The 21999-nt window shown below is 41.7% G+C and overlaps 1 protein-coding gene across 3 annotated transcripts in view; it reads right to left on the reverse strand.

The window, feature by feature from the left end:
* TECRL (trans-2,3-enoyl-CoA reductase like) overlaps positions 1-21999 on the reverse strand; it is a 67911-nt gene that overhangs the window by 33409 nt on the left and 12503 nt on the right. For all 3 annotated transcript variants that reach the window (XM_027787689.2, XM_055796747.1, XM_005238026.3), the window contains exon 2: positions 19007-19058. In XM_027787689.2, coding sequence (XP_027643490.1) covers positions 19007-19058 — 52 coding nt within the window. The remainder of the gene's footprint in view (positions 1-19006; positions 19059-21999) is intronic.

Consider the following 21999-nt stretch of genomic DNA (forward strand, 5'->3'; position numbering starts at 1 on the left):
GGACATCCTCCAGAGCTTTCACTAGGATTTCTATTTGGCAATGTGGGAAGCCATTCCAATCCAGCCTGGCTCTAGCAAACACACATTCACGCCATTCATACAGGAGGAGGGCTCTCCTTTCTCTAATCGTGAAAAGAAGCCAAATGTAGTGACTAATTATCAACTGTATCAATTACTGCTACTGCCTGTCAGAATAAGGGTTTGATGGCTCTCTTGGATACCTAAAGCCAGTACTATCTGGCAGATTCATTTCACCTGCTGTCAGCGGGAGTTCAGAAGTGCATGTGGAGAGTGCATGCTCCCAAAGTAAACAAGCACTCACTGAAAACAGAGATACAGCTGTAGCTGTGTGCAGCACCTGAAGGCTTCTCTGCACTCCCACTGGCAAAGCTTGCTTTGTTTCCAACCTAGAGCTGGAGGGTTTCTCTTTTCTAGGGTTGTTTTGGTTTTAGTAGGGTATACTTCCCCGTTTATTCTTATTGACACTTTCCATTGGTGCCTCCTGCAGATGTTAACGGCAATCCGAGAGGATGGGTGACTGAAGTTTATCTTATAACTCCTGTTGCATCTAAGATCAGGTATGTATTGTTATTTACTTTCTGACATTGTGATGGTACAACAGAGTTCAGCCACGTGGTACTTGGTAGGTCACAGTCCCTGTATATTCCTTGTGATCAGCAGAGCTGTTCAGCTTCCTTCCTGTTCATATTCCATTCATACGTGGTTGTGGTTGTAGCTATTTTGTACTTGGAACAACACTGCAAAAACAGAATTTCAACCCAGTTATATCCCAGACTGGTTTTGACTTGAAAAAGCAGATACAGACTGACTATAAAATAAGAATGGCCACCATGGTTCAAACCATAGGCCTATTTAGCTGATACTGTGGTTCCTCCATCACATTTCTTAGATTTCTACCATTTGTGTAGAACAGCTATTGAAATGTCTTCCTGGGTTTCCATCTCTTATTTGATTGTTTCTACCCTCCTGAGCTATCGTCTTGAAGGATGTTTGTCTCAGTCTTCAATAAGGTCACTTCCCACCTGCATGCACACAGGCACCTGAAAGCTTTGCCCATTCCTCAGATGAAAGGCTATTCACAAACTCCTTGATGTTAAGTGACATCAACACCATTCTTCTTCACCGATCTAGTGAAAGATGTCCCTGCCCATGGTAGGGGGGCTGAACTAGATAATCCAAATTTGAACACTCCTTCCAACCCAAACTGTCCTACAGTTGTATAACTCATTCTGTTATGATTCAATGCTCCTTCTACATGTACAGGCTTCCTTTAGTTTGGCAGTGTAAGCAATTCATGATGAGTCTTAAGCCTTTTACCTTATTTCATCTTCTCTGTCAGCAATCTGTTCCAACGTTGTGGAAAAAAATCCATATATTTATTTTAAACCCATTAAAATATTTTAATGCTATTATATTTAAAGCACCATAGTTATTCAACACAGAATGGTATTTTCTTGGAAAGTGACTCAATTTTTACTTTTAATATAATCTGGTTTTTAAACTGGACATAAGGAAAAATATTTAATTTTGAATGGGTTAATTGTTGTACCTGCCAGTTTTTAAAACAAAAATTAAAATATAAGCAAACTGACAGGATATATAAAAACTGACATCTGCCTTTGATTTGACCATATCCAACTATGAAAACACTTATTAATACTGGATATAAAAAGGAAAACTAGTGCTACTAAAGAACCTTAGAAATGCTTGCTAAAATGAAGGCCTTAATGCCATGCCCAGCTGTCAATACCACTATACAAAGATGCACAGGAAACCAAGTTCTACTGGTCCCACTGCCACAGTTTGGGTTTTCGCTGCATTTATATTAGAATTTGAGTAAATTAATCAGCTGACAATCACAGGAACTGAGAACAGTTTTAAAAGCCCACATGCAGTATTAAAAAGGTCCAAAGGTACTTTCTATCCACATAATTCAACTTTATCTTAATGTGTGCTCCACCACTTAAATACCACAAAAGGCTCTGAAAAGTTAACAATTAAAAAATCTAAGTACTAGATATTTTCCAATAGTTATGAAATTGAAGGGGTCAGTCCAAGTTTTACTAAGTTTCATAAAGAGCCTTCCATAAAAATTCATTCATGCACTGCCTGTTCTGTATTAAATTACACAATCAAATGCCTATTTGTCACAAAGTATTTATGAAATTACATGAACCTGTACAGTAGAAAAGGTGTAACATGATGAAGACCCTTCTAAGCTGGGAAATTTGATGTGTTCCTTAGAATGCAGCCCTGCAAAAGCTATTCCACTGGGGAATAAGGAGTGTAAGAAATGCAAAACAGAGCTGACAGACACAGTTTAGAGATAATTAGCAGACTGACTTTCCATGAGCAGCTAATTTTATTATCAGTTAAGTAGTTTGCTTCTCATTGTATTTCACCACCCATGCATCTCTAATAACAAATAGCCTTAATAATTACAAGCAATACCTGCTGCGATATGAATAGGATGATATGAACAACAAAATTACTATAATCCATCAGCAGCAGCATGTTGTTTAAATTTGCAGAAACACAGGAAACTCTGGGGATCACTGCGGCACCAATATCCCTTATATAATCACAACACGTTGCACATTAGCTGAGAAACGTAACAGCACTTGCCCATGTGAACCAAGCATGGCTGAAATACGTTCCACCACCTTAACCAGATGGTAGTTTTGATATCTATGTAGCAGTAAGAAGACACTGCTAGGAAAAATTCACATATTAGTATGTACGGGAATGGTGGTTTTGTGCATAGTATATAGAGACAGACAGACATACTGACACAGAGATTATCCAAAAATATCCAAATATCGCCCAGGTATTTCCTTGACAAGTAAATGTTGAACAAATACAGTTGTTCCATGTCCGTGACCTTAAACGTCAGTGGTCATAAGTGTTGTCTCTTTTGGTCACAGCAGGCACGTTTGAGTGTTCTCAGGAACGCTTCCGAGAAGACAGGAATAGATAGAGATATCACTGTGCCGACAGTTGCAGCCTTTGCTGGACTGAATTTTGCATACCCTTGCTTCACTGAGCTGACAGCAGGAAAGCAGGATCTTGAAATGACTTGAAGCTGTTTCATTCTGCTTTTATTTGGTAGAAAGGGCTGTGGGATTTACTGTGCTATCGTTGTACTTGAGTGATTCCTGAGCATGATGGCAGTAAGCAAAGCACACCTAAGAAACCACAGTAAAACTAAACTGGGCCACAAGACTAAGAGAGAACGCATCTGAAGCTATTTACTTACCATGCTTGCCTTCGCTGTAATGAATGACAGCTGCCGAGTACTGCAATCTGAACAACCAGACCACTTCATGAATTGCCGATCTCGGCAGCAAGCCTAGGGACAGCATGGTCCCACCTAAAAGGCCCTCTGGCCACAGACCAAAAGATGTTTTGCTGCTTTGACCTGCTAAATGCCAGCAGAGTCACCCAGGTCTTTCTTTTCAGGGCTAGTGCAGAGAGACCAGCTTTAGCCAGCCCCCCTCCGGGTGCCGCCCAGCTGTGCGGGCTTGGCACCATCCTGAGCTCCTGAACCCGGCCAGGCTGCCAACTCCACACTGCTTCCACCTGCTGCTAAGTCCTTAGGGCACAGGGCTGGCCTTGGGAAGGCACTTGCTGGATCCAGGAATGTTCAGCTAGGCTGTGTTTTTCTTGTAGAAGGACCTTTGATATGGTGTGTAAGAATATTTACAGAGCAGATGCAAGGTCTGGAACTAGATGTGTGTTTTTATGGAAAGTCAGGGGAAAGAGCAAATCCAGTGTGTCCTGTTCTGTAAAGTTTCAGCAGAGTACTGAAACGGATGTTGTTTTCAATGGCTCCATACCAAGGGATAAGTCCCTGTTGGGGTCTGCAGCGGATCTGCAGATAAGTTAGTTGACCTCAAAGACTTAGCCGTGTACCTTTAAGACAGCCACAGATTGTCAGGTATGTAAACAGGGTGTGAAGAATCGGGACTTAGAACCGCAGCATACGGGCACCTACAGCAACAGCAAATAGCAAGCAAGAAGAAGGACACAAAAACCTATCAGGGTCTAACACCTGCACTGTCTAAGATATATAAATATTTTGTATAAACAGTAAAGGCCATTTTGTCTGAACTCAGCCACGCAGACACAGTGTTTCTTTTAAGTCCGCCTCGACTTGCGTCACCACAAATCCCTTTCCTTTGTCAGCCTTCTTCGCTGAGTATTTTCTCTGATTTGTTTAATTTGTAAGCTTCCCAAGGAAAATCTCTGGCCACATGTTTTACAAAGACACCTTGACCTCTAGGTGCTACAAGGACACAAATAACCACTTTCTTAATGAGATGTGGAATTTGAAAAAGGAGCTATCTGATCATAAGCATCCATTTCATTCTTCTGGTTTTTGTAATACATGAATGCATCTAGCTACAACCATACTGCTTGCACAGGGAAAGCAAGCAGTGAGCTGGCTGACTGGATGTCTCCAGGCATTGACAAAGACCAACAGTGCTAAGGACAGGGTCTGGCCAGGGGGCAGAACAGCACACACTTCCCACAGACTACTAAGCAAGTAAGCCCCAGCTTGATGAGGTATCTAAATGCTTCCTTTTTAGCTGTCCATTTGATTGTTCCCATTGGTCTTACATGCTTAAAATCCGTGAGCATCCATTTCTCCTACATAAAGTCATGTAACTGTCACCCTGGCATCTCCACTGAAGCCCCACAGAGCCTGATCCAGAGGGCTTTTCAGTACATGCCTCATGTCTCTACAGCAAAGAATATATTGCATACAACACCTGCAGCCATTCCTCTTAAGAAGCTTTTCTTCCCCAGGATCTGGCAAGCAGGATAGCTCTGTCCACACATTGGTTCCTGGGAGCAGTTAATCTGCTGTGACTATGCCCAGATGTGTAATTCCAGCTCATGAGAGTCTGCACTGCACCTTGGGTCACAAATCCACCTGATTGCATTTTTATTGAAAAAACTTATATAAATGCCTGAACTCTTTCAGGAACCAAACATTCCTCTCCCCACCACCCTTTTTTTCCCTTAAAAAAACCCTCAGACTTTATCAGGCAATAACAGATAAATTTATTAAGAGTCAGCATAGTTTTTCTTAATGAAGATCTATTATTATTAGTGGTGAACAGAATGTTATTTGTCATTTAGAGGTCAATTTATGTCATTAGCAGATTAAGCTTTCCATTTGCCTTCTGAAACAGCTTAACACTGAAAGCAACCATGGAAATTCAGACAAGCAAAAAGCACCAGAAACTAAAAGCAAGCAAGCATGCAACATTTAGATTTTAATATTTTAATAGTTCTGCTATATTGTTTCTCCTTTCCACTTCCAAAAAGTAGAGAAAAGGAAAAAGAAAAGCCAGCCCTGTGCATTTCAATTTTCCACATACCCTGCTGCAGAAAGTATAATTAATTTTGATCTTTCTGTGTGGATTTGCATTTAAATTAATGTGCGTGGGCAAGGGAAGGGAAAGGGAATGAGGATCACCTTGTATTTCATTAATAACAATCATAGAGCAAATTACAGAGAAAGAAGAAAATAGGTACTCTGACAAGCCTGGAGCTTGAAGTCACATTCCCATAAGGGACTGCCCTTAATCCGTGCAAGGAGGTGAGGAGGTGCTGAACGCATCCCACTGCTTAGTGTCCTGCCGCAGCAGCATGACACACACGTTCTGCCTGGCCTGGAGCAGCGTGCCTGCAGCGCTGGTTCCCCTCATGTGGCCTTCGTGCTGCTTTTTCTGCCTGTGTGATACACAGCCACTGCACCGAGGCATGCAAGGTCACTGCAGGGTGGTAGTGAGCAGGCTGGTGGGTGAAGCTGGACTTTGCATAATGGGTTTGGAGAGTTTTGACCAGGGACCCCTAGGAAGGACTGCGTCCTGTGATCCACACGCTCAAATAGCACTGAGTTTGCTTCATGTTTGCAGACAGTTGTGTTCTGGCTCCAAAATGCCAACCAGAATTAAAAGAAAGATGAGTAATTTATGCTGATCGAGGCAGGGTATGTATTCTGGCAGCTATCTTTGCCCTTGATGTCTTGTCTCTACAAGTTCAGAAAGGGTAACAAAGGTAATTGTTGAGGTTTCAGGGGGATGTGAGAACTCGAGGAGGATGTCTCTATTCCTAAATACAAACCCTATCAGTGAAGCCTTCAAACAAAGGACAACCCAAACATGAGAAACCACACATTAAGGAACATAGATTTGCCAAACTAAATACGTGTTTCAGGAACTAAAAATATTCTTCCTTCTCTGTCTCCCCGTCCATATTCTACCATGGGATTTTTAAAAACACAGCTTAACATTTGGTGGTGAATGAAATCAGTTGCTGTCTATCTGAATCCTAAAGTGCTCAAATACCTTTACTGGTGTGGCAGTGGCCAACCCAGCCAAGGGTTTCACAGGCAGCAAAGCAGCACATTTAAACACAAGTATCTGACTATCCTCGTGGTCTCAGAAAACATGAGCGATAAGATATAAAGGCCTGGTTTAAAATGTTGTTTCTTTTAAAACGTTTGTTCATCTACAGCCTGTGCCAGGTTCTGAGAGAACAAACAGTGCTATGCCATGCAGTGTTACAGATATGCTGTGTCTCAGGACACTGACAACACAAGTCATTGCCTTCTCGCTTTGGAAAGCTCTGGTTTGGATACCGCCACAATCAGCATGACTGCTAAGTACATTTAGGTAGCAGCTCTCCACAGAGCTGCATGAGGGCAGAGACCAGAGAACTGGTGAGGTTGCTGTTTTACCCCATGCTGCTTGCATGCTGTCTGAATACGGTATGGTGCTGGCACACGTTCCAGCAGGCCTGGGGCCCTGCTGATTTATGTTCCAGCATAAGGAAGTACCCGGTGGTCCAACAATCACAGCTGGTACAGAAAAGATGGCTCAAAATCTCATTTGTGCCTCCACCTCATATGTACTGGGCAGAGGAGAGTCCTATCCCAGGCTGTAGCTATGTTTCTTTAAAAGCATTCTTTAGTCAATTAGCTAATAAGAGACGTTAATGAAGTATAATTTTCTTTCAGTATTTGATTGTCCAGGGGATAGCATTCTCTCCAGCCTCTAATCTAATCAGGATGCATTCCCTCACTAACCCCTAATAGTGATGCTTTTTTTTAATCTAATGGCCACACCGATGTCATCAACAATTAACTGAACACATTTGAACTGACATTATTTCTTCCTTAGTGCAAATTCTCATAAATTCATTGGTAAATTCAACACACTGAAAATTAATCCCCACTAATAACAGGGCTAAACTGTAGTTTCTCCATGAGCGATAACGCACAGGTCTGCCCTGCTTTGGCAGCAGATCAGACATCAGCACATAAGGCAGAGGGTCAGTCATGTTCCTATGTCCTTCCTGGAGAAGGTTATTTGAGTGGGTTTAATTCCCCCATCCCCCCACCCTACTTAGGTAGAGCAAAGGCTTCAGTGCCTCAGAAGCACTGCCATGAGGCTTGGGAAACTACTCTTCCCATCTCAGGTCTACGATAGAGAACAAATAATTTTCTCTCTGCATACTGCCATTCCCCTGCTGTGAAATGAGACTATAATACTTTCCCAGTGAACAGAGACATTGTGAGGATAAACAGCAAATGTGGTTGATTCCAGGTTGCCTCCTGTGCATGCTGTGAGTGATGCTCTAGCCCACACTGGAGAGCACAGGACCCTCCATCCCAAGCTCTCCCAGCAGGAAATGAACCCAGGCAGGCTGTCTGCACATCAACCACAAGGCAGCCATGTCGAAAGAAGGGTAACATGCTGAAAACTGATCAGCAAACTGCTTTTCCGCAGTTACACAGACATGGCCCATGAGGGACTTGATTAAGGTGATCTTGCTTGGTGACTATGTTCATTCTCATACTTGAGGGATGACATTTCATCCCAATCTAGATAGCAAACACTTCATGGCCTTTGAACACCTCTGATTTTCCTCTGTAAATGTTATAGCCACAACTCATCTGAACTGGTTGTGAACCCTGAACTTGCGCTCTAATGGTGGAATATTAAAAAAATAAATTGCCTTCCTGTTAGTATGTATTTAAACCAGAGGAACATATGTCATTCAAAGCAAATAACCACTGGCATAACCTTCTCTTTGCACTATTTTGATGACATTTGATAATAATTTTTGGAGCTGGTCATCTTATTTGCAGGCAGAATTAGTTGAAAGTTTTCAAAAATATTTTTGATGCTGTGGAAACACAGCTTTTATTTTAGAATTCATAGTTGTTTATGGAGACAGCGACGCTGTATATTTCAAACCCAGAAAAAAACAGTCTTGTGTTCAGTGACTGGCTTACTGGTTCTTTTTCAAGCCTGTGATTTTCCATGTACAGTTCTCTTTTTACTCTACCTCCAGATTTTCTTTCCAATCACATTTATGGAATAATTTATACTATAAATTTTCTTTTCTTTGTCTGAAGTTTTGGCAGCTTCTGGTTGGCAGGCTCTGAAGTCTGCCAATCTTAAGAAGAAAATCCAGTCTCATTAACTGAAGCCAGGCATGACTTACCTTTCTGAGCTGGAAGTCTTGACTGGAAAACATGGTACCTCCTATGTTCATTTTTATGGGAAATCAAAAGTATAAGCCATACTACCCAAAAAGCAAGTAAAAATGTAAGTGTGCATGGAAAACAGGCTAGTATCTAGATTGCTGCCTTAAACCAGGGTTATCTCCAGGAAAACCTGGCTTGCTTTCCTAAAGATTAGTATATTCCAGATAAGTCCCCATCTGCTTTTAGCTAGACTGATAAACCTTCTACACTTTCAGAGGCCTCATCTATTTGTGAATGTGTTTGCTCGTTTTCAAACATTAAAAAAAGAGATTAAAATAATGAGAAAGGGAAGGTAGTAGGTGAAACATCAGATAGTCTCAGAGCCTGGCTTCTCTTTCCAGAACCTTTTGAAGGATTGAGAGGTGCCTGTACCCCTGTTTCCCCAGATATGAGATGAGGTATTTGGGTCCTTCACTGAAAACTTTGAGACTAATTGGTGGGGATAGGAATTAGTTTCAATTTAACGGCAGTTGGTAGAGCATGGTTGAGGGACTGGAAATAACTAAATGCTAGACTGGAACATAGAGGTAGATGAACAAAGGCACTTAACATCCATCAGAAGCAACAAAAGCCAGCCAGTGGGCAAGGTCAGCCCACACTTTACATCAGCCCAGCTTGTGAATGAGATCCAGTATAACTTGCACATCAATTGTTTCAACGGTGAATAATTTCCAACAGCAAATATATTCAATATCATTGCAATTCGGGGAAAATTTAGAAAGGGGCAGAACTTCACTCTACTACATTATCTTTATTGTGAATTATTTGTCCAGCTTCTTGTCCTTGATGCATTGCTTTCATTAACTTGAAACAGTGGCAGATATCAAGTTTTGTTTGAAAGATTCCTTATTTTGGTTGTTCTTAGGGTTTCTCCCCCCACCCCATGCCCCAGGAAATTAAATAAACAAACAAGTTACAAACATGAGAGACAGAGCATGTGCAACCAAATGCAAAACAAGTCATCACAGAGTGACATCCTTCACATTCAGGTCTGAACAGCCTCCCTTGTTCTTGCCCTGCTCACCTGATCCTACCCCCAGAACTGCAGCTACTTGTTATGTCACACCTCCTCTTGGCCCTGTGGAAGGCAGGAGCGGCGGAAGCATAGCCAGGGAAGCCATGAGGCAGAAAAAACAAAAAGTTGGAACTTAGCAGCTGAAGCTTCTGCTTCTTCTCTAACCTGTCTAATAGAGGTGACACCATGGTCCTTGTCATTTTTTTCTCATGCTCTCCCAAAATTTCCAAGAAGGAGGTAGGGTCCTCTCATTCTGGCATGGGAGCTTCACTTCCTTTTGTGTCATCCAGTGCCTGTTGGCTCTTTTTCACAGTAAGTCCCTGGGACATTTCGTGCAGACCCATTCCATGCAGCTTCTTGTAAGAAAACCTGTTGGATCTTTCTGTAAAGCCATCTGCCCAACCCTGGTGTCCAAAAGCACAGGGACTCCTATGAAAAACCTGATGTAGATGCAGAGTACATTTCCAGGCCTGAAGTGATCTTCAGATCTTCACCCTGCCATAATCAACAGGCATCTACCTTATTAAGGGGCATTAGATTCTTTTCGCAATCATGAAGACCCTCTGGGGCTTTTAGTATCTAGAGTTCTTTGAATGAACATTAATCACACATGAATCTGTTGGTGGACACCAGATTAACACTGCAAGTCCATCTGTTCTTCAGACAAAAAATGTAATACATGAGTTTAAATCAATGTAGGAGCTCTTTAAAAACCAAAACTACTTTGGCATCTTCTATTAACAGTTCAGAAGGCTGTAATTCTTCATTTTACATGAGACTAGATGTTTGCTAGGGCCTGGATTACTTCTACAGGGCCTTGCACTGTCCTTTTCTCAGCTGAGCCATAGGCACCAATATAAGACAGATTGTAACTAATAAGAGGCAATTCTGGTAAACAAATTTTGTTGTTTCTCGTCTAGGTCTGTCAATTAAATCTACTGCAAAGGCAAGAAAAGCAAAGAATCTAGCTATGAAATTTCTTTTCTTAATGAGGCATTTAAATAGCATCTCACATTTGTTTTCTGATTGTTTACATAGGATGTCATTTGTGATGCATTGTTAGAGCCCTGTAAATCTCAGCTGGGAACAACATCCCAGAGAGCAGAGAGGACCAGTTCTGCTTCAAGCTACACCTCAATAGATGTGCTCCCTTTTCTTTCATTATGATATTCATCTGAAATGATATCTGTAATCCTGCTAATGAAATGCAATAACATCAGATGCAGCAGCTGCCAAAAAAAGAGAAATAATGTGAGTTTCCATTAAAGTTTTTGAGTTGATCTTAACTTTTTCTGTTGCTGGTTTAAATATCACTTTTTTTTCTGAAGGTCATCTTATTTCTAGAAGCGTTTAATGGATAGCCTGGGTTTTGTGTTTCAGACACCTTACTCCCTCTGGTTCAGTAGGTCCTTAGGCATATATTTAAGTCATTCTTTGTCCCAAATGTTTCTTGTGGGATCACAGCCAAAACAGACAAAAGATCCTGAAGTGGATGAAAGGTAGGTTAATTATTCTTATTTTATAGATGAGAAAATGAAGCTCAAAAGGGAGAAAGTGTCTAGCACACAACTCACCCCAGTCAATAACACGACTCTCATTGGTTTTGAATCATGTCTTAAAGACCTAATTTTTAAACATCACATTCATTTCAGTGAATCAGGAAACTTCAAAAATCCCAGTTGCCCTTTTGGTTTTTATTTTTATTTTTAGAAAACCAAAATGCTTTAAAAATCTGACCCTAAATGTCTTACTTAAGGTCCTGTGTTACTAAGTGCGCTGCTTTTAAACCAGCTGGGTGAGCCAAACCTCAACCATCTTTTCCTAATTCAGTACATAATGAAAATATTCTTTGTAACCACATGTACATTTCAGAAAGCAGAACTCCAGTGATATCTGATCAGATGCTTTTCAGACTGAGTTAATATCTCTTTATCCACAACTTATAATGAAATTCAGGTGCTTAGCAAAAGTGAACTGCAGGTGCCTAGTCTGGTGCGGGATCTCATTATTAAGTCCGATTAAGTCAGGAACAAGAAGTTAGACATCAGCAGCCCAGCTAGAAACGTCCAACTATAAGTTCTGGACTTTAGCAGTGTCAACAAGAGACACATGAGTCAGAGCTCAAATGGGAGGGTTATGATCACAGCTCAGGATGCAAAATAGTGTTTGTGAAGTGCACAAGTGCACACCTTCTGGAGAGCTACCTGGTGGAGGGCTACACCGCTGTGATTTCACCTGGAACACTCCATGCATTGTCTGCCCCTTTTGAAAATTGGCCAGAATTGGTTTTCCGCAATTCCAACACAGAACAGAGGGGAGATTTGGAGTCTAAGTATAAGGTAAATTTTTAGTCTCTTTGAAGATGAAAATCATGAGGATAACTCAGTTTAGCTTCTTCTTTCAATCGTGTTAGGTCAATGATGTCATTCTCATTTGCTGACTGGCTACTGTGGAGGAAATGAAGTATTCCCAGCTTTCACAGGTGTGTTTCAATTATTTTGACAGCTAAGCCATAAATTGAAGTTACACAAATCTGTACCAGCAGACAGACTCTTGTATTTTGTATAGAGAAATCTATGCCACAAATAAGCTGAGAGGAGGTCATCCTCCTGACACTTCTTTCTGTGCAGATCAGAAATGAAGCCTACCGGACAGGCTGGCCTCGTGGTTAAAGCAGCGTGCCAAGGCAAGAATTTAGGTCTCTGTTCTGACGTGCACACCCTGCAGAGGCAGGAAGAAATTTCCTCATGGATTAGATCTCTTGATTGTGAGCTGAGGAGGAAGATGGTAGTGACTAGTTTGCGTTCTGTGGCAGGAGCTGTTCCTTACCTTGTGCTTAGCCTTGCAAAACAAGAAGTAAAGAATTTAAGTAGTTACAAGCCTCACTGTGGCAGTAACAATAAATTCAAGGAGTTTCTAATAAACTAAGTTGTGTTGACAGGCATAGAAAAGTATAAAGAGCTTAGAATTCTGTCATTTGAGGGATACTGAAATTTGTCATAAACCAGTCTTCTATCGCTATCTGCTGAGTGACTAAATAAAAATAAATTATAAATATAAGATGAAATAAATATCATTGTGTTTCCTCCTAATCTAGTCATTTTCATTTACAAAGTCAACACAGATGAATAAGCAATTTACCCAGATGAAATCACCGTACTTCTTAGTGCCCATTTGAAATAACTGCCCATCCCTAGTGATTCACCTTCATTGTTAATTTCCGATTGAGTTGTTATGAATGTAGAGAGGAGAAAATTTATTTAAAACAAGGGTTGGATATGATTGCCAGCCCAGTGCGCTCTATGAATCTGAGCTGGGGAAGTAATGCTGGGCATATGAGCTCTGCAGCCAGGCAGCATGCACAGCAAGATAGTGCCTGTCCCTTTGAAAACTCATTCATGTATGGATTTGAACTGCTACTCTGGGCTAGTGTGAGCTACTTAGCATAAAAATCAGGAGGAAGGAACTGGAGATTTGTTAAAAGCCACAGACTTTGTAGCTGTCTTTCTGTCTGGGAGTGCATCCAGCACAAAGGAATTCATGGCAGGATCAGATTGTGGCCGCCTTTCAACAATTTTGGCTTTTTCCAAGCCTGATCTAATACAGGACAGAAGAAATATCCTTCTGGAAGGCTCTATGCCCTAGATATAACTTATTTGGGTCTCTTCAGTTTGTGAGACACATGAAGGGTTCCAGGTTGATTGACAGGCCAAGGCTATGAAATCAGCCTGCAAGAGCTGTAAATAGCATAATTCAGCCTCTCTGAGTCCCCAGCAGGTGTATTCATTGGGCACATGAGTCTCTCCAGGCATCAAAATTGACAGATTTCATTAACTTTCTTCAACCTGAGAATCCAGCTGTAACAGACAGTGAGGAGAAATCAGAGGAACTGCAGGTTCTCAGCAAGACTGTGTTATCAGACAGTCCTGATTATACAGAGCCGCTAGGCAAGGCACTGGCTTAGCAGTCACCGTTCTCCCTGGTACTGCTCTTAATGACTAATCCCCAAAGCATCCTTTCTCACCTCTCTGAGCCTTGCAGTTTAACATCACAGCCAGCCTCTAGAAGGGAATTATGTGATGCAGTACAAACAGTCATCCTTTCCAGCAACAGCTCTGCATCCAGCTCTTGTGTTTAGTACAGGCCTGGCAAAATACAGAGTTATTGCTTAAGCTCTTGCTCTGGGAATCATGCTACTAGCTCTCAGATGTCATTAAAAACAGGAAAGTTTCAGACTCAGAGCGTGAAAACCCTTAGCAGACTTTTTGGAAAGGAGAAAAGAGGACCTCCTCCACTACAGGATTAGTTTTAATACCTCATCTGCCTTAAGCTCCTCTCATAAGGCTCACCTTGTGTTTTCTAAGCAATGAGAGATCCTTCTTGCTCTTCACCAGGCTAACTTGGCTTCTGCTGTTCTGTGTTTTGAAGATGTGCTTTAGGGTTCTGGGTGAACAAGAACCTGCTTGCACTCTCCTTCCAGTTGTTCAGCCCTGGCTGAGCTGAGCACTACTGGCAGGCAACTGGGAGGAGAAGTGAGCTGGAGGCAGTAACAGGTAATTTTGAAAAGGGAAGGAGGGAGAATATGCACAGGCCTCCCATGCAGCTGGAAAAGAATTCTGTGATATGGTACTTTTGCTTATGTTTATCCTCTTAAATGGGAAGGTATGTCTTTGCATTAGGTGATAAAGACCTTATGCAAGGCACTTGGAAGTCAGTGGGAGTGTTTGATAGACTCAGTGAAATGGCATGTTGGAAGGGCCTGCACCGGAGCCTCTGACCTTGCTTTTGTGCAGGGAGTCAGATTATGCTCTGACCAGGTGGTCCGCAGGGTGATGACATCTAAGGGGCTAGCTGTTCTCCTCTGACTTCTAGAGAGCATGCATGATGAGAGCAGTAGGTAAAACCTGGCAGATGAATGTATCCTAACACACTGCCCTAAGCCTGTAAGGAGGCGGCTAAAAGAGAGACTAGTCCCCACCATGAAGAAGGAATTGCACTGTCTTTCTCTTTGTCCTTTCTCTACAGAAAAGCATTAGAAAATATCTCAGTGGTTTTCTAGGGAACATAGCTCTCAGGATTGCTACAGAAATGCCTGTCTGAAGCAGTTGTAAGATGGTATAGCAGACTTCTAAAGTTTCAGTGTCTGGAAATGATGCTGTTTATTCTTGAGTGCCATCTACTGACAATTTCTTTCTTAATAATTTATTTCATTGATATTGCTTATTTTAAATGTCCTATGTAACATCTGTTAGCTTAGATGGAGGGGCCTGCAATTTTGGAGCTGAATAAGAGTCAGTATTTTATTGGGACAGCTGGCAGCTTGTAATGTTCCTTATTCCTTGAGCACCTCCTTCCCCTCCGCAGACCAGGATACTATGCACGTGATGTTTTCGGTTCTCTCTTCAGCTTCCATCCCACCTGTCACCATGCTCCCTTCCACCTGCCCTTCCTTCCTTGCCTGTTTCTTCCACCTAGGGGGCAATTTCTGGCCTCCCCAAGTTCACTCTTCTGACTTCAAAGGGTAGCTCTACGTGTGCTGCCTCCTGGGGCAGGAGGCTGCATTCATGAGTTTGTTACAGTATTGCTGAGATCTTTTTCCCCCTCTTCTTTCAAGAGCTTTTTCAGCAACTTTTGAGCAGTAACCTTGAACATATTTAATGATCACTGACTCCACTATATTACCTGTTCTAGAGGTATTTTATTTTAGTTATGTGATACTTGAATTAGCATTATTATTACAGTTTTTCATTTCCTATCTATAAGATTTCCTCCCCCAGCAGTCCAATACATTTTGCAAAGATAAAAATAAATTAAAGGTGAAGAATTATTGCCAAGGGCAAGAGCTTGCAAAGTTTAGCCTACAAAGTATTTTTTTCTCCATTGAAAATATAATCTTTATATATAAAGAAAATGCCAGGCACCTAACTCATTATAAGAAACTGAGAAAATGGGACAAGAGGCTTCCTTCTTAAACAGGTTTTTGGCTTGGTAAAGTCACTTAGTGCATAGCACCAATTTGATTGAGGCTTCTTTGACCATACCTTAGATAATACAGTGTGATGGCCAGTAAGACCCAGGCACTCAGCTGCCACTCAATTTCAGGCAGAAAGTATCAAGCAGCAGAAGCGTAGACATTTGTCCACAACATCCTTATATTGTAGAACTCCTTCCTAGAGGGTTTTGCTGAGGTCAAAACTGTGAGTAGTTTTAAAGAGGATTAGACAGATTCATGGTGGGCAGGTGTGATGTTTGCTATTAAGCGTGGCAGCCTGGATCTAACATCTGCTACAGAAAGCCCCTAGAGCTGATGGCTAGAAGGCTGCAACAGGGAAACTGCTGTTCTGTGCTGACCCTGGCTGGTGTCTCTGGTCCCTGTCAGGGGCAGTGGATACAGTGGTCAGGGGCTGATTCAAAACAGCTGTCTTCAGTCTAGAGAAAGCCTTTGAATTTTCATGGAAATGGCAGTTTATCTTAAATTGTTATTCACCAGTAAGAGCTCATAAATCCCCGAATCTCCAATGATAATACTGGAATTACCCCCCTGAACTCAGGGACACAGAAAGAACAGGATTGGGCTTTGCTGGGGTTGTTTCAGTGGAGACAATTTTGCTGAAGTGAGGGCCGAGGAGTATTTCAGTATTTGTTCCTGGACTTCCAAGTCCATATTCTGCCTTTTGTATAAATAAAGATCCAAACTAATGTTTGACTGACTTAGGAACTACTTAGCAAGAACATGTTGTGTGTCACTTGCATCCCATTTCTTTTGTTTTAACAATTAACAGCCTCCTGTGCTGCAATTCATAATTTAGTCTTTTTCTTCCTGTCTTGAATCAGGCAGCAAAAACTGATCAGTGACAGGGATGATGCCTTGAAATTGCTGCACAGGGGTTCCTCTCACTGAAGGGCTGACAAGATACCAGCTGAGGAGAAAGCTTAATTGCATGGGCGATCAAAGGAGAATGTATGAAGACAGAGAGACTGTAAAGGGGTGTGCGTAGGAGTGTGTTTTAGCAAGACATTATAGGGGAACATGTGAGTCTGGCACTCACAAAATGAAAGAAATGAATGCATGAGCTACTACAAAATAGCACGCTAACCAAAAGCATCCACAGATCAGCTTCAGCCCTTTCTCAGTTCCGGCCTGAAGGAACTGTATTCTATTAGCTGTCATATGCCAAATTATATGAAGAGAAAAAAGGGAAGGTTTGTTCTTTGTAAGTGGGAAAGGAGGAGGAGGGGGGAACCTCATGAGACAGCAACATCCAGGCTGAACTGGAAAAGAGAGATCAAAGCAATGAGCTGGAATGGGAAGAGAGGATACAGGACACTGATATAGTGTACTCCCAGGAATGGGAGGATTTGACATAAAAACTTGAGAACTGAAAAAGCATTGAAGGCACATGCCAGCCCTTCCATGTGCTGTAGAACGCTGCACTGTCAGAGTTTCAGTTCACAATTCACATCGTGCTTTGCTGTATTGCTTGCTGTCTTCCTTTATGCTCACATCACTGAGAGTATCTGAGGAATAAGCTACCTCTAAATATGAAAACAGATGCCACTAAAATGGCTTACACACATACTTGCACCATTTTAGCCCAAATCCATTACAAACCTCATTACAGTGAAATTGGCATAAACGTTTGCCCCAGTGATCTTCAACTATTTAAGCTGCATCAATATATAAATCCAGTTTCAATTGACTTAGAGAGAGTCTAGGCAGAAATGCACTGCATTTCACAAACTGATGGGAGGACATCCTCTTATTGAAATATTAAAGCTTACACGTTCAGTCTTTTCATATTCAGCTGTGGGTTTTCTGAACTTTTACCATTTTGCATTTTGCAAGTCCTTAAAGGGAGTGAAAACAAGTGTTTTTAGAGCAGTCAGGTCAACAGCCTTTTGCTTCATCAACTGAACCTTTGTGCAACCACAGAATCCTTCAGCTTTAGTGTTTTATAAAATTCTGTGGATGGAGAGGAAGCATAACATTTCTTCTACTTATCCTACTCTGAAGTCTGAGTATTAATGTCTGACTAAACCTTGTCTTTTTTTTTTTTTTTTTTTTAGAAGACATCCAGCCTTTGGTTGAATATACTCTCTTTTTTTTCTTTTTTCTTTTTTCTTTTTTTTTTTTTTTAAATAATGAAAGCCCATCATCTAAGATGCTTACTCCAACAGTAAACCATCCTGCCTCTTGGAACCCAATAACATGTTCCTAATTTGAGTTCCTCTGGCCTTCACTTCTAACCCTCAATTCTTGTTGCACCTTCTGCTCAACTAAATAACTGCAGTTCTAAGAAGTTTAGTTCAAGTTAATAGGCCTTGCACAGACCCACACATCTCAAACGTGGGTGACACTTGGGGTTAACAGTCCTCATCACAAGTAGCATATTACTTCCCACAGGCAGGGCTAGGAGAAACATCTTTCAGTCTAGGAGCAAGGGTGGCACAGTTAGGACCCCTACAAACACAGATACAGCAGCATTTTAGCATTTCAGAACTCAAGGCACACTATACGCACATGTATATTCTGGAGGTTTCAGGTATATTTGGCCTCACTCCCCCAAATCCTGAGCAGAAATTCAGTGGATAGAGGTAAATGCCATCAGATTTTGGCATTTAGCTGCTTTCATTGCTCTTTCCCCCACCTTTCCAACCACCTCCCTCTAGTAAGAGCTGGAGGCATGTGGCTAGGAGGTGGCAGAAAGGAAGTATCCAGCAAAACTGTTCTGTTCTCTGGCAGGGAGAAAAGAGGGATTTTTTGGAGTGTGATTGCTCTTATTTCTTCTCAGGTACAAGGTCCATATATACAGTCTGTACGTGCGAAAAATTACCCTCTCCCCTGCTATTTCCCTACCACACCACCCCCCTCCCTGGGATATGAAAAATAAAAAAAAGTGGTGCTAGAAGAAAGGGAGGTTGCCCTAACCTTTAAGGAACTGGACGTGGCTGAGTCAGTTGAGAAGTCTCTCAGATTGCCTGCACAAGCCCAGATAAGTCATTTAGTCATCTGTGCTCGAGTTCCCCACTAGAGTAGTTGTTTGGTCTGCATGGTCTGTTTATGGCCAGCTTGCAGGAGTCTAATGTTATTGAAACTTATCTAATGTAACACTATGAGGGCAAATGCGGTTGTGGTCTTCAATTGACAATGTGTAATGTTAAAAAAAGCAGTAAAGTATTGCCCCTCATGGGCTGGCAGTGATAAATTATGCAGTCTTCTTCCAGGCTCTCACGTCTGCTATAGCTACAGTAGAACCTTAGTCCAAACACTGCTCTTATTTAGCACTGGAGCTGTCAAGCCAGTCTCAGCTTTTGTGTGAGATTTCATGAAAAATAAATTTGGCAGTCTCTCCAAGCTGAAAGGCCTCTAACCATGCCTCTAGTCTGCTAGCCATAGTACTTACATGCTTTGTGAAATTTGTGTTTCACATCGAGAAGGGTGGATGATGGAGGTACCTGGAAAAGAAAACAAAATGCATGCAGATTAATGTTTTTGTCATCTTCACTCTTGGATCCCTTCTGGCCTCCTCTAATGAAGAGATTATTCCATTTGTCTGCAAGATCCTTAGGCAAGAATAAAGCAAATCAGAAAATTTGCTTTCAGACGTTGATATGTTATTAAGGGTTGTCCACATTTGATTTATACATTACCTGGACCACCTCTGTTTGGCCAGTGGAAGGGTATAATCCCAGGATTCGAGGGAAAGCTGCTTGTGCTGCTTGAAGCAATAACTGCCTTCAAGATCAAACCAGTGGGAAAACTTGAAGGGTTAGCTTTAAAGTTAGGTTGAAGCATGCTGGTGCATGTCTGTTACAGACAGGAAAGCATCTTCTTGAGGGGCCAGTATCAAAGATGGCATGTTCTGTCCTTTCTGCCTGGAATTAGTTTCCTTCTGTACGCTGTTGCTTATGTGCACTGAAGCAATTCAAGTGTCGCAGTGTTAGATGGTAGTCTGGAGGCCTTTTAGGCTCTATTTTATTATGTATATTGATTTCTTAATACACTCTGTACAAAGCATCTGAGAAACACAGAATTTACTACAGCAAAAACTTAGAAGTACCTTGCTTTTACAAGGAAAAGCAATGGAACCCTTCAGGAAGTAGTACATTGAGCTTGAGATTGAGGTGGCAAGAAATGAGGGTCTGGTGTTAACAAGACCGTCCCCTTGCAGCTGACACTGATTCTATATTGTTCATTTAAGCACAGAGACTAAGAATTAAATTAAACTGTGTCTTTACTATGGGTATCTGCTTCAGCTCTAGCAAGATACCTCATCGCTGCAGTCAGCAGAATGCAGAAAACCACCTTCCCTGGAGACTTTAGGGACCTGTGCAGCATAGGCTAATACCAGTGTGAAGTGGTGGTGACATACAGCAAAATCTTGAGGAGCAGCAGAATTTCTTTGGGTTGAGGTAGACAAACAGCCATGGCACCATTTTGCCTGGCTGGGCATCCATTGTCTTTTTTACCCCATCTCCAGGTTCTCTCAGTCTAACCAGAATGTGGCAGTTTCCTGATGTAGCCTCCTTGGCAGTTACACAGGTTCTGCTCTGCAGAAGTTTGTCTGTCTCTTCCCACCCAAAGATTTATATGGGGTTTGCTGGGCAATCCAGTTGCTGTTTCATTGCATTAGTTAGGACTCTACACTTAAGTTAATTGACTTACTGAGCCTTGCTTGGAACCTGGCACCATCTTTAGACTGTAGCCCCACTTCTTCCAAATGTTATTAGTGATATTTATCTATTTTACTTATTAGTGATATTACTGAATTTTGACAATAACCATACAAAAAAATCATAGAGAAGAACACAAGAAATTCTGCTAGTAGAGATCAGTCAGCACCTGCTGTTTCACTGAAAAGGCCGAGTTTGGAGAAATACTGATTCAAGAAAATAAAACTGTTGACTCAAAGACAACAAATCAGTATAGAAAGAAAAGTTTTCCTCTTATACAATCTGACACCCCACAGAAATATACAATATACATGCCACTAATGCTTAGGAGTTAGTCAACTTGTTTCTAGCAATAATATGAACAGACAGAGAGCTCAGTACAGATTTCAATAATCTAAAGCTGTAAAATTATATCTGTGCTAAATGGTATGTAAAGTTCAGATTTTTCTAGCTTTTTCTTTGGGTTTAGATGAGAACACTTTCTTTTCCACAGTTACAGAGTGTTTTACTGGGCACTGGCAAAGTCCCTATTTGCAAAAAGTGCTGTAAGTGAATCTCTACTTAAACCCTGACTTGTCTCTCTGATGTGCCTGCTAAGCGATGCCAATTCCAGTGCGATGGGACTGGACTCCCTGAAACCAAGGATGTAACCTTTCCCCTTCCCCAACATCATCAAGGTCTCTGTTGCACTCAAACCGTGTTGAACTGTACCAGGCCAGGAAAGGGACATAGCCCTCGCAGTTCCTGATGCCAGCTGTGCCCCTTTCCTTCCTAGCTACAGGGAACAATAGAAGGACCCATCTCATCTTTCTCAGTTCAAAAAGAAAATAAAACATTTTATCTGTATTCATTGCACTTAAGCCATTCTATGCAACATCCAGTAGAACAGCACATCTCCCATAGCCTGCAAGAGTCTTTTCTTGTAATGCGTACAACCACTGTGGACATGAATATGGCGGATAGGGGGTTTTTTTGTGTTTTCAAAAACTCTGAAAATATCTGAAATTGCTTTCTTACACCTGTGAGGTCTGGAGCCCAGAATCCATCAGATATGGATGCAAGTGCTGTTAGCTGGCAACGACTTTACAGCACACATGACAGCAGATCGAAATCTTTCATGTGTCCTAGCACAGGGCAAGTGTACGGGTTTTCAGAGCTGGCATTGCCAGCTCAAGGATGGGATGATCTTTTCCGATGTGATGGAGGATGATCTGCCTGTCTAAATACAGTATAAGCCACATTTCTGCAGGGCCTGCATCCCTACAAGAGGTCAGCATCTTATCATGCTGGGTTCTGGGAAAGAGTAGCCAGGGCCAACCCATGCTCTGGAGAGCTGATCATCTGATGAAGTCAAGGGAAGCTGAAAGACTGTTAAGCTTAGCACAGTCACAGAGCAGAACTAGCTCAAAACAGAACTCATGGTCTCCATATCTTGCACTTCTGAGAAACGGTTGGACTTGATCATCTTGAAGGTCTTTCCCACCCTAAATGATTCTATGATCTGTATGTCAACTTCAAGGCAGCGTTGCTTTCAATCAGTGCAAAATTTCTAGTCCAGCCCTTCTCAGCAGCTCTACTTCTACATCCCTCTCCCATTTATCGTTCTGAGGCTTTTAGTGCTTTCTCCCCTCCAAATCCTGCTATGCCAACCGTTGGATTTGTATCACCTGACTTTAGGTATGGAAAAAATAGTTTAAGCTTGTGTTTTAGGTCTACCTACAGA

Source organism: Falco peregrinus, chromosome 2 (genome assembly GCF_023634155.1).
Source record: "Falco peregrinus isolate bFalPer1 chromosome 2, bFalPer1.pri, whole genome shotgun sequence".
Classification (NCBI taxonomy): domain Eukaryota; kingdom Metazoa; phylum Chordata; class Aves; order Falconiformes; family Falconidae; genus Falco; species Falco peregrinus.